This window comes from Phymastichus coffea, unplaced genomic scaffold (genome assembly GCF_024137745.1).
Source record: "Phymastichus coffea isolate CEN01 unplaced genomic scaffold, Cenicafe_Pcof_1.1 PCOF00001, whole genome shotgun sequence".
In the NCBI taxonomy this organism is placed as follows: domain Eukaryota; kingdom Metazoa; phylum Arthropoda; class Insecta; order Hymenoptera; family Eulophidae; genus Phymastichus; species Phymastichus coffea.
In genome coordinates this window covers 15804403-15822440 of record NW_026706812.1, presented here as the reverse complement: position 1 = coordinate 15822440, position 18038 = coordinate 15804403, and the positions used below count along the sequence as shown (strand labels likewise).

General features: G+C 35.0%; 1 protein-coding gene across 6 annotated transcripts in view; it reads left to right on the top strand.

The window, feature by feature from the left end:
* The first annotated feature begins 658 nt into the window (after positions 1-658).
* LOC131665421 (protein unc-80 homolog) overlaps positions 659-18038 on the top strand; it is a 31617-nt gene continuing 14237 nt past the window's right edge. For 4 of the 6 annotated variants that reach the window (XM_058940167.1, XM_058941714.1, XM_058940921.1 and 1 more), the window contains exons 1-29: positions 659-1115; positions 1193-1440; positions 1659-1707; positions 1782-1808; positions 1901-1924; positions 2003-2148; positions 2367-2514; positions 2585-2813; positions 2911-2990; positions 3059-3142; positions 3224-3301; positions 3383-3525; positions 3780-4025; positions 7121-7296; positions 8139-8335; positions 8440-8582; positions 9441-9470; positions 11018-11147; positions 15060-15251; positions 15317-15458; positions 15532-15879; positions 15955-16396; positions 16462-16585; positions 16657-16840; positions 16914-17052; positions 17128-17237; positions 17296-17486; positions 17562-17777; positions 17851-17986. In XM_058940167.1, coding sequence (XP_058796150.1) covers positions 1385-1440; positions 1659-1707; positions 1782-1808; positions 1901-1924; positions 2003-2148; positions 2367-2514; positions 2585-2813; positions 2911-2990; positions 3059-3142; positions 3224-3301; positions 3383-3525; positions 3780-4025; positions 7121-7296; positions 8139-8335; positions 8440-8582; positions 9441-9470; positions 11018-11147; positions 15060-15251; positions 15317-15458; positions 15532-15879; positions 15955-16396; positions 16462-16585; positions 16657-16840; positions 16914-17052; positions 17128-17237; positions 17296-17486; positions 17562-17777; positions 17851-17986 — 4210 coding nt within the window. In that variant the 5' untranslated portion in view covers positions 659-1115; positions 1193-1384. Of the gene's footprint in view, positions 1126-1192; positions 1441-1658; positions 1708-1781; positions 1809-1900; positions 1925-2002; positions 2149-2366; positions 2515-2584; positions 2814-2910; positions 2991-3058; positions 3143-3223; positions 3302-3382; positions 3526-3779; positions 4026-7120; positions 7297-8138; positions 8336-8439; positions 8583-9440; positions 9471-11017; positions 11148-15059; positions 15252-15316; positions 15459-15531; positions 15880-15954; positions 16397-16461; positions 16586-16656; positions 16841-16913; positions 17053-17127; positions 17238-17295; positions 17487-17561; positions 17778-17850; positions 17987-18038 lie in introns of all 6 variants that reach the window. The other 2 variants (XM_058938499.1, XM_058939345.1) reach the window with 2 other exon arrangements.

Here is an 18038-nt window from a genome sequence, read left to right as displayed (position 1 = left end):
CCATCTAACGAAATTGGCTGACATCAACGAAAAACCTCATTGAAAAATTGATTCGAAATCTTTGACATGCGTTTACATATAAAGAAAGATTCTTCGTAACTAAGGTGCTGCTGGAAAAATTTTTCTCGGGATCTTTAGAAATTGATCACTTAACGTAGTGCAATAATTTCTAGAAACTCTCATAGAAATTAGTTTAACGGCAATGTTGGAATAAAAAGAGAAAGAAACAGACGTTGAAATCGTTTTGAACTTGTTTGTTATAAAACCAAAACATTTGAGAAATATGAGACATTATAATAGTTATTCATCATTCATATACGGTACAATATACGAGATGAACAAATTGTTGAGTTTTAACGGAGACCGCTTAGCTAGTAATATTTGCATAGACGATGAGAATGAATGAGAGTATTATAAAGACTGACAAGAAGGAGGGGATAAAGTGAGCGGGAAAAGTTAAAAGATTTGGTCCAGACAGCGTCCGCAGCTTGGCGCGCCCTGATCGATAAGCGCCGGCGCACTAGAGCCGTGCCTGACTGTCCTCCTCCGAAAGCCGAGAGGGCGCACAACAGAGCAGACGCTGAGTCGTCAACTCGACCTACCCTGCACCCCTTTCACTCGACTCAGTCCAATAGCTGCTTTCTTCTCAGCCTCGCGCCTTCGCTTCGCCTCTCTTCACTCTCTCTTTCTCTCTCTCTCTCTCTCTCTCTCTACCCGGCTCCGCGACTGATTACCGGAACTATGCCAGGGGAACGAGTACCATCACGTGATCTCGTTGCATCCCTTGTCTTGCATGCCTAGACTCTCGCTACTTTCAACTAAAGCTATTTCACCACTCTTCTTTGTTATCCAATACCTCTATTAATGAATTTTATCAGCTCTTAAGTAAACTTGTCTGAAATGATTTACTAACTATTCAACTGCAAACCACCACCAACCTGCCAGTACCATCTCAACTTAAGCCTGTTTACAACTTCATTATTCATGGATATTTATCGAGTGAGACTCTTGGCCAAGCTTACCCATGTGTAAGTGATTCAGTTTTGGTTTCTTTCTTGCCTACAACTTAACCAGAGAGATCCAGGAATATGATTTGGAAATTATTCGTATATTACGTAAGCAAACGTACTTTTGAATTTCGTCGCATCATTTTTTGCTAATGCTTTATCTAACAATCCAAAAACCTTTATAGTCGATGATGCTACTCACGGAGAAAGAGATAAAAGACTCCTCGCAAATTTCAAAGCTTCTGAAACATCCACTTTTATTAACCACAGACGCAATATAAATCAGATTGAAATTAAATACTCGAAGCTGTTTAATTTTCTTTGTGATACGTAAACGTAGATCATTTCAAAGATCCTATCACGTCACGACTAGTAACATGTGCGAACCGCAATTACCTCTCCCAGTTCAATTGTATCTATGGCGCTTACTAAAGTAAGTGAAATATTGATTTTAAAAACTGATTTATGTCAATGTGTTCAATACAAAACGATAAAATGTTACAACGGTCGTTTATTCACTCTAAGAAGACATTATGTAAATTAATTTTATTGTTCACACTTAGATAGTTGATTATTTCGTGACAATAGCGCATTGTTTAAGTTCATTTAGTGTTTGTTCATTGTTACTGTTGATTACCGTTTACTTTTTAGGCCATTTTTAAGAGCAAAACTTGGTCGAGTCCATGAAGCTTCTTGTTACGTATGAACAACTCAATAATTAACTTATCTTTATTCAAAGTATTAAGTAACTTTCTAATTGTGAATTTTTTTCAGTTTTGTCAACGAGCACCAGGTCACCACGTAAGTTGTTAATCTTTTTTTTCCTTTTTCTATCTATTCAAATAAACGAAATAATATATAATTGATGCTTCGTCTGTTTTGTCATTATGCAGCAAGAAATGAAGGAAGCATGCTCGGTAATATAGTACTGTATAATGATCGAATACGTAACAATACAAGAGTAATAATTATTAATAATGACATTATGATGACAGGCAATGGAAAGGATTTTTGTTCAAAATATCTACAATGACGTACCAGCTTCTTTAAGAGCGATATTCGGCACAGTGCCACGATGGCGTTTGATCCAAGCATCTCTTCCTTTCGTTTTGCACGCTGCCGCGGGCATCTTGAATAACAAGTGAGTAACTACTTCTTTTGTGTCATTGCCAAAAACCTTATCAACTGAATGTTCAAGTTATTTTTGAATTTTTAACGGCGCGGCTCTATTATTTACCCGCACTTGACATCCTTTTACGGTTGGCATCTTTTAATACTACCAGGATTATTTTATTCTTTCATAACTTTTAATATAACTTAATATTTTTTTAAAGTATAGATTTTATTTTTCTTTTACAGAAAAGACTTCCAAAATCTTAGTCCTTTAGAAACAACATTACTTTATATACTTCACTGGACGATGCTTGATGCTGCTGATGAATGTGCTGATCAGAATGGAGAAGGGAATAATCCATTTTATTACTTATTTTCTATATCCACCATGACCGTAGGCAATTTTTGTCGTCTTAATTTGAAACTTTAATGATGTAAATATATGACGTATTAAATAATTTCAGCTTTTTGTATATCTATTTGTACCGTTGGTGAGCCATTTAAAAGATGTAGATTTCAAAGGCAGTCTTCGTTTAGAAAATGGTCAAAAAATTTGGTATCCTATTTACGAATGTAGACATCCAGAAGCTCCATGTTTCACTGCTCATTGTCGGCCTAAACCCCGGGCTTTGTGGAAATCGTTTACAAAATCGACTAAGAATCAAACGGTTAATGATGATGTTTTTGTTGGTAGTAAGTATATATTACTAAGTACCATAGCCTGATATTAATACTGAATACAAGTAAAATCAATTATTACAATCATTCATCTTTTTATTATTTATTGTAGCTACCGAGAACCCCCCTTCTCAAAATGCTAGGTTATCCGATCAAGCAATACCAGCATGTACGAGGGGACTAGATGAAGACGTAAGTAATAGATCACTAAGTACACAACATTTTCGCAAAATTTATGTTTTTTCCATTGTTAACTCTAGGCTTCGTGGGTATCATCTCCAAAAGATAAAGCATTTCCCGAAACTATTCCAGAAGAAAGTTCTAGTACCGAAGATGAGCATGTTGTAAGTAAATTAACAGACTGGCAGTCAATTTTCAACAAACTATAACGCTATTATTTACAATCTGCCTGCTCTATATGATAGGTCATATTCACTCTTCCTTCACTCGATGAGTCTGAGAGAATGTTAGGTGGTGTGAAACAAGTCTCTACAATATACGCTGTAAGTATTCTTTATGAAAAGTATAAGTGAGTGTTGAAATATTCTTCAGAAAATTTTTTCCTTATATGAATCAATAAATAGGGAGAAGCAAGTATTTTTCACGTGGCGATGGGACGTAGAAGTAGTTGTACGAAACCTACTTTAACAATAGAGCAAGTAACATCTATATCCGATTTAGACTCTTACCGACAATACGAAGGAAAATCTATGGATAGAAAGATGAGGTAGTAAAAGGCACAGAAACTTGGTTTATTTTATAGTCGTTATAATCACAATATTATGTAATTTTTTAAAAATCAATGTCGCACTGAACTGACCATTTTCCGATGTGGCAAGTACAGACGTATATTTACAGAATATACTAGAGTATGAGTAGCTTTTTTCCCATCATTCGGCAAACGGTCAGTTTGAGTCAACTTTTGATGTAGAAAAATAAAAATATCTAAGCTCATAACAAATCAGTCTTTTCTAAAATTAGTGATACGTTAAGAGAAAAAGATGATAAATCCGGAAAATATGAAAAAGACAAAGGAACAGATAGTTCCAAAACTAAAGGAGATGAACAGCGTTATCCTTCATCCGGAGATAGTCAAACTAGATCATCTGCTATTGATATGGATGTCCGAGCAGCAACATTTCTTGATGTGGCTATTATACGCTGTTTATTCATTTCTCAATGGCAAGAAGAAGGCGTTTTTTGGGCTTTACAATTTTTATACAATCGGTAAGTTAGTTTGAAACTGTCTAATATTTCATTTAAGTATCATTAAGACTTTATAGTTAAAATTGTATGAAATCTATTAGTCTGATTTGAATCACAATTAAATCAACGATATGACAGAAACTTTATTACGTTCGACAGAAATAGAACGAACTAAGTGCGTAACGATACATGAAAAAGCTTTTATAATTTTAGTTATAATTTTTTGTGTTTATGTTACCAGAAAGGTCATACTAAATTAAGTTACATTATATAGATAATCAAAATGTTTGACAATTTTCCTTTACAAATATTATTGTGTCAATTTTCACGAATGAAATAGTACTGGTTGTAATACTGTTACTAATTGGACACGCAGATCGAAGGCGGCTTGTTGCCCCGTTAACAAAGTCTCGGGGAGCGGAACGGGGCGTGCAAAACGAAGGCACCTTTATATCCGTTTGGAAGGTTCTAGGAGAATTCTTCAGGCTCACAAAAGTTTATTTACGTAATTCTAATTTAACGCTGAAATACGCTGTGGTAATCAGACTGGTTAAGATTGACTCCCGAAGCTGATTATCGCTGATGGATACTGAGGTTCTATCAATCTATCTGTTTGATTAATGTATGATCGAAACGAATCGATATGGGCCAGATATTGGCACAATCCATGCAAATTATTATGAGCCATAAATTGGCACGATCTAATCTTGAGTTAAAGCTTCAACTGCAGTATCGATATCAGACGTTGAAAAGATTGGACTGTATTTCAACGAAGTGTGTTTGTATTGGAAACGAAAAGAGAACCAATTGATTTTGGTTTCAGTGAGAGCGAAGAATGCTGCGTGTCCAGTGATTTTCAAGAATGATCGGAGTTAAGGAGAGAGCAGTTAGTAACTTCTTATCTAGGAAGATATTCTTAGTTAGAAAAATGTCAATATTAGAGCGTTTGTTTGGATCCTCAGAGAAGTAAGCATCAAATTTGAGAGAGCTTTAGAAAAATTTTGCTTTTTGTACTAGTAGAGATACAATACCACTGGATGTATTTGGCATTGAAATCCCTAGCTAAAATAGATGGCACTTTGGAAATTAGTAGAGAAGGAATCTCCGTCATCTTATAGGTGTCGGAAAGCGGGGAGGGGGGGCAAATAAAGGATGATAATATTCAGCAGGTGTTTGTTGCAAATGACTTCAATGCCACAAATCTCGAAAGAGGGAGAAAGAATGTTAATAGCTATATGGCGAAAAGTGTTGCGAACGATGATGGTGACGCTATCCCCGATGCCTTCGCCAGAAAGAATTATACGATTACGACGTTGATCGTGAAGTTGAGGATAAAGAGTTTTCCACAAAGTTGCTTGGTTTCGGTGATACAAGCTACATCAATGGAGTAGTCTTCGAGAAGCTGAATCAACACGGGAAGTTTGTTTCTGGTAAGAATGCCATTAACGTTCGAAGTGATTTCATTTAATCTAGATTTTATGAAGGAAAGAAGCAGAAAAGAAGAGATCTAAGTATTGCCCTCGGTCCATAGACTTGATTTTTGAGAACTCGAGGAAGGTACGGAAAAGCTCCAGAAAATGCGGATCGTCTAAATAAGGTCTAGGAGGGTGGAGGGAAAAGTGAATGATAAAATGAGAGAAAGTTTGGAAATATGAAAGTCCATTGAGAGGGGAGCGGAAAGAAGTTCTATAAAAAGAGGCAGATATAGAAAATTGAGGAACTGAGGCCTGCGGGATAAAAGGTATTTTCAAAGAACGAGATTTAGGAGCGTATGCTTTATTCAATACTTTGGGGCAACTGCGGTAAATGACTCTATACGCACCTTAGCAGTGGAAGCAGACTTTTTGGATTGTTCCTTAATGCATAGGTGGAGGTTTCGTGATCTTTTGTACAGAAATCACAAGCCCAGACTACGCGGCAGTAGTTTACAGTGTATTTGAACTGTATAAGTAACAGCTATATTTAGGAGTTGCCTTTGGCTTTCTTCTAGTTTTAACTGTGATGTTTAGACCACCAAGGATTTTTAAGTCGAAAATAGTTTTAGCTAAAGAAGATTTGCGATTTAGATAAACAGCTACAAGCGGTCATATTTTATCACCTTTAGTTTCAAAAGCAGCTATTTTGATTATAAATTCCGTACGCTTAGCACAGAGTATTGAATGTCGCAAGAATTTCTGCCGTAGGACAGAGGGATGATTCTTAAATTTCCTTAGTGGAGGATGAGCTTGAAGTGTCAGGTGAGTGTCAGGTGGCACGCCCTTTGGATGAAGATCTTGTAGCGGATTGTCAGGACACACTGGGGGAATGGACTGTAAAGGAGAAGCGACTCTGAGAAAAGCCGATTAAGTTTTTTGATTGAAGGCCCTGATAAGGGGCTAACTTTTTAAATGATAACTTTTTAAAGAGAAGATTGTGGAAAGGAAACAAGGGGATGCTTTACGTGTAACTGGAATAGTTGGAGAATAGGAGTGACGTGCAGTATGTGAGTACGTACGTTAAAATGCACTGGTATTGATGATGATAATGCACCAATCAGAGTGTTATAAGAGGTCTAATATGCGGACCTCGGAGAGAGAGGGGGCTAATTTTTTATGCCCAACTAAGTACAAGTAAAAAGATAGTGATAAATTGGAACAATAAATAAGACAGGAAAAGGTGGTAGTAAGATGGTAAAACAGATAAGATAGGAAAAGATAGTAGTAAAGTGGAAGAGTAGATAGCATAAGAAAAGGTGTTGGTAAGGTCGAAAAATAATAGAATAGGAAAAGGTCATGGTACAGTGAAAAAATAGATAGAATAAGAAAAAGTGGTGGTAAAGTGAAAAGAGTCTTTTCTTGGTTGATAATATATATATAAAAAACTACAATATTCTGTGTGTTTAAATCTCATGAATGACAAATTGAGAAGTTATTTATGTAGATATATACAGATATTTACACACACACACACACACACACACACACACACACACACACACACACACACACACACACACACACACACACACACACACACACACACATGAATCTATTCTATCACTTTATTTTCCATAAAAAATAAATACAATTATCTATTAACTATAGCTTTATAATATTTCATGCAATTGATTCTTTTAGTTTACGAAGAATAAACGAAGAAAGTTCTACTCAACAGATGCCCCGGCGTCGTAGTAATTCATTGCCTATTCCAAAAATCGAAGTCTCCATCTACCAAAGTCCTGAGAGTAAAAAGAGAGAGGGTTATAGAGACATCGCAGATTACCAAGATACAAGAGATACAGTTTTATCTGCAGGTATAAAACATAATTTGTAAAAGCAGTTTAGTACTAAATCATAAAAAGTTTTCTAAAGATAAACAAAACAATGACTGACGCCATAAATAAAATGATTCGAATCTGAAACAAACGACCAGATCTATTTCGTGCAAACATGAGATATAAAATATTAAATAATTAAAATTAGACTTACTGAAAAAATCATCCATAATAACTTGCATCAACATATCAATTAAGTTTTTGTAATACACAAATAAATAATTTTTCGACACTCCGTGCGCAAAGTGCGTCTTTCCCGCACGCTCGGCAGAAAACGTGCGTTGAAAATTGCACTTTCCACACGTCGTATCAAAAAATACGGTTCGGCACATGTTCAGGAAAGAGTTTCTCGTCTCGTGGACCCTTCCACCCTCGCTTCGCTCGGGCGTAAAAGCCACACGAGACAAGAATCTACTTTCCCGCACTTGTATCGTAATGTACTATTACAATATTTGAAAAAACTGTAATTATCACTTAAAAATAGCATGAAGGTTAAAAAATATATTTGAGAAATGAATAAATTAGGTTAAATAGTTCACATGTTAATTAACCTGCAGTTAATGTTATATTTTATCTTCATCTTTATTTCATAACAATATTTCTTGAAAGAATGTTCTATTTAAAGACTCTTTATTTCCTTTGTTTGATGTTATTATAACTGTTATTTGTTTCGATGATTGTGATTGAATTTAAATATACTTCAGTGTTACAACTGCAATGGTTACATTATCTCGAAACTAAAATTCTCAAATATAAAATGTCTGGTAGACAATTTCAAATATATATTACAATATGATTAAAGTTTATAAATATTATCTTAGATATATCATTCTACGGAGACGTAACATACAAAGCACACGATACAGAAATAAGTCATACAAGAAGAGCAAGTGAGAAAACCAAAAAACGTATGAAAATGGCTGATCTGAAAGCTTTTGTTGAAACGAAATTACTTTCAAAATCTGAAAAAGCTCTTGAAAAAATAGGCCAAGAAGAACCTAAAAGGCTTTTTGAACAGGTAAATAAGTATTACCGATTCTATAAAATAATCAAAATCCCTACGTTTGTAATACTATAAATTAAATACTGTGATAGAAATACATTTCGACGAAAAATTTTTAGGAATGCCACAGAAGTCTAGACGCAGGAGAACAGCGTTTAACTAGACAGCCATCAGTGTGTTCAAAAATCTTTGATGCAAAAGATCCTGACTTTATAGAGCATCCTTCAAATTTGATCAAAGGCAAAAGTATGCCTAGCTTGAGGTATTACTCTCTTTCTTTATTACTAATACCGTGTTCTGTATTTTGTATTTTACACATTGTAACATTTCAAATCTGCCTTTTTAATAACGATTTCATAACATTCTTTTATTATGATAATGCAGAAATTAGCTGATTTGGATTAAACACTGATCGTAGATTTTAATATACCTGTATCCAATGTTGCACAGTGTAATAGTGCATTTGAAACAATTGTAGTACATCAGCTCTTCATTTGATATTATTATATTAAAATCTACTAATCGTATTGCCAATTAACAATAAACACGCTTCTACTTATAGATTTTAATATTTTAGTATATTTCTCTTTCTATCATGGAAAGACAATGCATTGTAGTTTCCATTTAGGTCCAAATATTAATAATCGGTAATAAATGATATTATCTACATCAATTGATGTGGTAAATTGTATCGATCTCTTAGATTAGAGTTAGCTTTATTCAGTACGTAATTTTTATATTATAACATACGTTACGAAACATTTTTAACACAATATCACCTTACATCGCTCTCTATGATGTAGAAAAATATTCTACAAAGACTAACACAAGATTTATTGATAAAGGATTTGTTCTAATATCTTTAAAATTGCACAGGAATTGACTTAAAATTTAATATAATAATGACTAACTTCATGCAAACAAGTACTTGCCAGTATGTTCATGAAATATCATGAGTCGTTTAATTACTCAATTAATTATAATATTCTATGTAATTTGACTTTCTGAACTTCAAAATAATTCCTTCCAAATAACCATGGTTTTATTTGTCTATTATGTCTTTCTTTATGTGTATCCTGTTCCTTTCAATCTCATCTTTTCATTTCACACTCGTGCTCAGCTGCTTGATAAATGAGCTGACCGCGGGAGGGTAAGTTGTAAAAACGTGTTTCTCAGCAGATAAACTTGCCTTTTCTATTCTTTTCTTACTCTATCTTTTCTATGTACTTTATACTAATAAATTATGGATCGAATCTTTACAACTTATATGAAAAGATTATAAAATGATTTTTGTAAAAACTTTGCTTACGTACTTGTGTAATCAACGTTGATATATTTTTTCTTATACTTGATTTAATTAACAATTACACTGTTATTATATATTAAAATATGAGCATTTATAAGCTGAAAATAAGTTTCATATATCAGAGAAATTACTAATTAGTTGTATTTTTATTTAAAAAACTGAAATAAGTTGAAATATGTTTTATTTTTGGTAATATTGATCAACAAATTGATAATTATTTTATTTAGTACTAAAATTAAAATGTTATTATTATTTATGAATATTATTATTTATCTTTTATAAATCATATTATAATCTAACTGTAAGTTTAAATTATTACATTTTGCCTAAAACTTAACATAACTGTAAAATATGTTAATACAAAATTAAGTATAGTTGATATCATCATAACAATGTATCATATTATGTAAAAATTTCATTACTCACAAAGTATCTTTGATTCTATGGATTAACTACTTTCCAAATATACAACATCCTTTTCTTTTATTTGCTCCAAGTTTCTTTACAATTTGTCCAACGTACTAAAACAATAAGTAAATGTAATTGCTATATGGATATATTTACATGAAATTCAGTAGAATACTCCAGAGAGTGTTCTGTTTGTTTCAAAGTATGCGTTACAACGTTCATAGCATTTCCAAAAAATAGTTATTTAATTTTCCTTGACTTATTGTTAAGTTGCATGTTAATTTTTGGTATCATAAAATTTCGATATTAGCAGAATTAATCCACTTTTCCTTTTTTCTTTTGGAATGTAATATTTCTCATTTTTTAAATAGAAATAAGCAATATAGCTTCTAGATAATGCTATTAATGAACTATTGCTTCAGTAGAACTAAGTAGCAACCTGCTCACAGTAGATAAAAATAAAATTTTCATTACTTCGATTCATAAATATTAGCATAAAAAATTTAGTACACCGACAAAATAATTGTAAATAAAGCATATATTCTTGAAAATATTCATAAGTACTAATATAAAAAATATTCTGAATACTAATTCTAATACTATAAAAATTTAAGTGAAAAAATACATTGTAAGTCAAATGGTCTTAAGACGTTTCTAATATTCATTCATTGAAAATTTTCTAACATCTTTCAAGCTATTAAAATAACAATAAAGTTCATCATATGCCTATATTACTATATAATTTAATTCACTATAAAATTATGTATTATTGTGAACCCAATAGCTGTTTTATCGTGAAGTATCTGAATCAAGTTCCAAGAAATGTATGCTTTGAATGAGTACATTTTAAAGCGCAATATTGGTCATTCAATTTAATCATATGTTTACAAATATTGCAGAATAGATTGTACCTCACAGCATGCTATTGGTGTGATTTTATTATGCTACACCTATAATGCATAATAATACTATTTTATTTTTAGGTACATTGGTGATACTAAGGTTGATAAAAAAGACAGTCATTTTTATAATCAATCGTGCGTGGCTCCCAATCCCATTATAACTGTTACTGAACATACTCCAATTCCATCTCCAGAATATATGAAACGCCAGGTAAACTAGTGTTACATTCTCAGTTAATTAGTGTCGTTCGACATATGGTATTTATCTTATTATAGGTCATGATAAAACATTTTGTTAGAACATTCAACACACAAAATGCTTTATTATTCTCAATATAATAATTTGCACTCGTATATCTATACTGTTTATGCAATCTTCCAAGAATCGTACTTTTTCAAACTTGTCATTCTGAAAATAACTAGTAAAATATTCCAGTAATTGGATTCTCCTTACTTAAGTTTGATAACTTTTTACTTAAAAATCGAGACATATTATCTAGCAACTTATAAAGCACAGAAATATTTTTCTAATTGTTTTCCATTTATTGTTTGTCAGTTCGTTGCCACTGATGGACGGAGAAATCGAAGTAAATTAGTGACAATGAATAGTAATATGAATTTTAAAAAGAATTTTATATAAATTATTTAACAAAAAATATAATTTACTATCAAGTAAATCTATCTGTGTTCCTCGCCAAATCCCACGAAACTTTGCAAGATGATAAAAGATAAAAAAATATTCGGCATGTATTTTTTTATATTGGCGGAATTCCATATTTAACTATCCCTATTATATATTTTACTATCCCTTTAATATATTAAATTTTCGGTTCGATGAATTAATTTAAAAATTTGCACTTGGGGATTTTTTGGATCGCTGACAACAAATCTGAAGTCGGACTATTAAAATTTTTTATCCAAATTTGCAGAAAATAATTTAAATTCATCACATATAATTTTACAAAACTAATATTCCCTAAATTATCTTATACCTGCTTAGTATCTATTATTAGATTACATTCGATAAATTATTATGCTTTTAGTAATTAAATATGTTATGTTGAGTGATAAGGAATAATGTAAAATTAAATAATTAAATTAAAATCAGTGAGTTGGATACAATAACTCAAATTTATTTATTAATTTTGCCAAGTGGTGAGAACAATAGTGATTGTTATTTTAAATAATGTGCTGGACGATGATTGTCCATTTATCGCCGGAAAGGCGATTTGTTAACTTATTACAAACTTGTCCGCTTTGAAAAGTGATAATTTGTTAGGGTGAGAAGGACTGAGAGTGGAAGTTTTAAAACATTTGATATGAGAACGCCGGAATTATTCAACTCACAATAAATTAGCTTAACTATAACAAATAAACCGGAACACTCGGAACCAAAGTAAAATTGCAATTAAAAACTAACGATACAAATTGCATTTATAAAGGTTTGAAATCTCAATCGCAAACTGAGTTAGTTAAAATTAAGAAATGATTAACTTTATGTCGGCACGGAAATCGTATTTCTAAATTTTACAAAGGTGTAGTTGACGGAAGTACAATTAATAGAGTATGATTAACGCACGCGTGCTCAACGATAAGCGACTTGCCATTTGTCAGAGCCTGATCTAGAAAGAATGAAACGCATCGCCGCGCCAGCTGAGTCCGAGGCAAAAATTTTTTTTCTCATCTCAATTCCCTTTCCTCGCACGAAGGTCGAGGGCGTATACTTCTTGACCTCCTGCCAATGGGGTTTCATTATTCACGTATCAACTGCTCCTTTCTCTGTTTGATTGGCTTGAGTCGAAGTCTGTGATGATTCCGACCGTGCGCTAAAGATTGTGCCGTGTTTTGGTGGCTCGTGTTGCGTTGTTTGATATCGCCGGCTTTCGGCTCAAACAACGGGGTGACGGACGCTCAATGTCCGTCGTCGGCAATCAGCTTTGAAAGGTAACCTTTCAACCAATCTGATTGTCACAATTTGCCATCTTTTTTAGCGATGTATGCATTTTGGCGAGTTTGGAGGCAGTGATCGTAGCAATGTTAAATAGTAAAATCTGATTCTAAATCGCAACTCAGCTTGATGCGGCGCACGCCTCTCTCACACACTTATTTCAAGTAAATAATATTCGTAGTGTTGCTTAAGTTTCGAGTTTCGAAGAGGTTGTAATTAAATTTAACAACAAAGGGACCAACCGACAAATATCGGCAGATGAGAGATTCTTTTAGAAATGAGAGTGTCGTTGCCGCTACGCATAGTCACTCGATCTTGATTTCGAGTTCGATATGGCACGCGCGCATCGATTAGCAAAACAGTCCACGGCGTAATGAAATGATCTAAGCGCAATGTCTTTGTCCGACAATTCTGTGAGAGCATATTTCAAAATACATCCGTAACATAATTTTTATCCAGTATAACTAGATTACAATGAGTTAGTAGGCTATCAACAAATTTTACAACAGATCACGAAATATTTTACATTAACATAAGAGCGATACGTATTATTAACATTGTAAATTTGTTTATAATTTATTTCATTTATCTTGTATTGTTTTGTATAAAATCTGTCTACTTCTTAGCAAAGCTGTTAATTTTTTTTTTTATTGTTCTGATGGCGACTATAAGTCTTTTTCGTTGTCGTTCGTACTCTTTTGCCAAGTTGAAGTGTTTAGGCTTATTTTTGACTCGTTAAAATATTCGCTATCCACTACCTAACCGACAGTCGGCTGCGTAAATTTTTCCTTACAATCATGGGGTGAGCATACGTCTTCGTTAGAGCAGGTGTGAGTCCTTGTGCTCTTTCTTCTGGGTGTTCACCTTCATCCACCAGAATCTTCTATTATTCTTGTAGTTTTTCTAATCAGTTGAATTTGATGTATATAAACTTTAGGATCACTTTCTATGTAATGAACACTAATCCTCCAGCTGGATCTATTCTTAATCAGCCTAGAATCGACAAAAGTCTTATCACCAATGAACGATTTTCCGCGCGACCTACAATAAAATAGGTATTACCCCACGTTATTAATTTTTAGTTCTAACTTCGTGAAACTTTCGAGTAGTATATTGTACAGCATCGCGTTTATTAGTTTTTATTAGTTGTGAGTAATGTGTGAATTATCGTAACGTTAAAGTGGCGCTGGCTGTGATATCCAGGATTTTTTGAAACTTTTCTGGCACTGATGTTATCGGGATAGAGACAGCAATTATATACTCTTATACTTGCCACTTACAACCATACAAAACCCAATTTTACGGTAGCCATATTCCTGGATATGTAAAATTTCTCAGATACCCAAGTGGCTATACTGGCCATCTTATCCGCGATCCAGCTCGAAGTACCCAAGTCTCATCCATGTTCCGGTACTTTTCGATGATGATAACAATTTTTACCTTCTCGTCATTAACCGTTGAATACAATAAATCTTGTCCAGAGTACAATAGTTAAGGCTTATTTGAATCACCTTAGTCATTTTCGGATGCAAGTATATTCGTCAATTTAATCTAATTCTGTGGAGAACAATTTGCTTTGTAACCCTCCTTTCTACATTCGAAATACTGCTTCAATCTGTCCATTGGGCTTTCATAGTACTTCACTATATCTCTAGTTTCATGCCATTAGTCACTTCCACCACTTCTTTTACCGTATTGATCTCACTCATATCGATTATGTTTATCATATTTCTATGCGTTAGCAGATAAATTCTATAATTCCCTGGAAAATGTTATGCACGTTCTTTTGTAATTCTAGTGTTCTCTCTATAAAGAGTTTTTATAACTGTATTATACATTCTGCTATTATTTATTTAGTTAATCTTTTTCCTTATCGCTTTCAGGTCGGGCGCTTTCTTTAATTTCAACAGGATAGAGGCTTAGTTTTGATATCGCTATTTCGTTGGTCTCTTTGTCGGTAATTTTGTCCCTTTTCTGTTGTTGTTGCTTTTTCTTTGTCTTCTTCGGTCCTCGCATTACCATAGTTGTCCATTCCGCTTCTCGTGAGGGTCGCGTAGTATTTGTATGTGTGCATTTGTAGGTGTGCGCCCGCGCATGTACACTTACTTGATTCATAGTTTGAAAATAAATTAATAATAAATAATTGAAAATAATTTAAAATTAATGATATTACAGGGATCTGTTGATAGCCAATTAGACGTTATAAGCAGCCAAGTTCGTAAAACAACATACGACCGAAAGCCTAGCTTGACGAGGTCACAAACTGACTCAAACATTACTTATACTGGGGATGACAGTCCCGAAGCACCTGGATCAGGCGCCTTTATAACCGAAGATGGTGACATCGAGCTTGAAGTAGTTCTAAAGGTAAGAGAGTTAGGAATAACACTGAAAAGAAAAGTCGCAATGACCATTGAATACTGTCTAATCAGGCAATTCACAACATTTCACTGCGTGATAATCACAGCTGCTCGTTGCGAGTTTGCGAATCAATTTTGAATCTTTTGGAGTTGTTAATGGATATGGGTGTTCTGAAACATTGTATACGTGAGGAATCGATGGAAGAGAACCAAGGTAAGATGATAATAACAGAAGGACAGCGATAGAACGGAATAAATAAGGTGTTACGCGTATCTTACCGCTGCAGATTCGCCAGAAAAATCGGAGGGAGACAAGAGGCAAGGTTCAGCCGACAGTGCCCCGCGCAAATCCAATAGATTAACAGCTCATAATCTGATGATGAACTGCATTATAAATATATTACGGCATCTAGGCTGTCCGCATGGTTGTCTGGATGGGATCCGCGGCCCACAGGCTGACTTCTGTCGCTCTCAAATTCAAACGATATTCGGCAAACTATATAAAGCCAGTTCCAAGCAGTTCGCTACCTTCTTACGTGACGTTGTCAAAGATAGGCGAATCAACAGCGTTGTCGAGTTTTTCCACTCGTACATAGGCTTTTGCATTGACCCAGGCTCCTTGCTTTCCCCGCTCAGTAAGTGCATGCGAATAATGTCGAGCCATCGTCTGATTCAAGCAGTGTCAATTCAAATACTACTTGGTTGCATAGATCAAAAGCGCGGTTCGAGTAAGTCCCCGGATACTATGCCTCAAGGAGGATACGCGACGAACTTCGGGGCTGGTTTGATGGGAGGAACGAGCAATCCAATAAGCGGTTGTAACAATACGCCTAATTCATCGGGATCGGGTGGTAATACTGCCGGCTACCCTCATCAGGCCATCAGCGGAGTCAACCACAGATTCCGCAGCATCGAGTCGCAGATCATCGGATGTGTATTTAAAACCATGGTTACACGTTGCGTCAGGATGCTTAGCAAACTCAAGTCACAAGAGAGCATTTCGCTCTACTGCGATATCAGGCAATTCATCTCGTATGTCAAGGAAGCTCATGGCGGTGCCTTCCGCAGAGTGGTGCTCAGCGCCATACTCGACTCGGCTGACAAACCCGGTAAAAAGCCCAACAGCGTGATCCAAACGACCAGGGTGATCAGGTAACAAGCGAAATTTTTCACCAAACAATCAACTCGACTGCAAATGAATTTATTTCCTATACAAGGCACCTATTTCCTTGGGAGACCGATCAGAATGGTGAAATCGATGCTGAGGGATGTTATACCATTGACGAAAAGGGTGCCAGAAAGTTCCTTTTCAAAAAAAAGAGTACATCGTCCACTTGTGCGGTATATATACTCATTATTCATTAAACACTTATTGTTAATATTTGAGAATGAACGTGGTTGATACTTTCTAGAGCTTACTCGAGACTGAGCTCAGTGATGAAAATGTGAAAATCAGTCAAAGTCCATTGGGAAATATTCGGAAAAAGCATCATACTTTAACGCCGAGGCAGAGTGAACGAAATCTAGATCTAAATGAGCCATCTTATGGCATTAAGAAGTCTAGAAAAACAGCTCGCTTGAGAATCGGTGGAATTGGTCAGTGTTATACTGTCTTGATGCTATGTATGTATGATTTTAGTTTTATAATCCTTGTGTCAACTGTTTACAGTCAATTGGTTCCGCAAAGAGTATAGACGTAGCGAGGCAGATAGTCACGAAAATAGCGAGTCTCCAACGGAATACAGTTTTGCGCGCCAGCCAAGTCTACGCCGTGCTCATCGACGCGCTATGCCGCGAGCACCCAGAGGGTAGTCCTTTCACATTCTTAGCTATGCATACTAAACGTCATCAATTTGTTTATTATTTTTTGCATTTAATTTCAGGGTGGGACGCACGCTGCAAAAAGCCAAACGACGCATGGAAAATAAGTTGAGTCGAATCGGCCTAGTTAAAAGTAAAGAGAAAGAAAACCGCGAAGAAGTCCGTGGCAGTTGTAAGTCATTTTAACTAATTTTACTCGGTCTTCAAAACTTTTATTTTTGTCGCAATAGATTTCAGCCGACGCGATTCGGTAGAGCAAGGTGATCCATCGAGAGAATCGGAATTCGTTGTTCTGAAAGAGCGAAGATTGGTGCCGAAAAAAGCCATCTTTGAAGGAATCCAAAGATTGTCGTTCTTGTTAGAAACTTGTCAGCCAGGTTCAGTACCAGATCATCATTTGATGGGAGCTTTACTGGACTTGGTGAGTCACAACATTGATATGATCTCATTGAAGACGAATTCACTTGTAAAACGGTTCTTTTATCAATATCCGCAGCCATATGCCCCAGTTGTTGCGCGAGCTGCTATGTTATTGGAATGCGCTCACCTCGTTCATCAATGTAACAAAGGTCACTGGCCTAACTGGATGAAATTGAATTTCCCGATGTTCCGGCCATCGATGGCACTGAACAACAGGAGCGCTCCAACCGGTATAAGAAGAACTCATGTTTTGCAGAGAGCCGCGGGGAAGCTGTTTTACCAATGGGCAGAGGTGCGTCTTGATTGATCTTCACATTCAAATTCATTGAGTAATCGCTATCTAAACATATATATAACGCGTTAAGACCATCGGAATGAGGCTCGAGGAATTTCTCGCTCAGGATAGGCAAAATTACGATCGCATTTGCAGCGTAATGCGCGACGAAAACAAGCACAAAGTTTTAGCGATTGAAGATGTGGAAGAAGATTTTTTCGATGAAGGTTGGTGTAGGAAATAAGCTGTATGCAATGATGGCACGCTACTGCTGCATTA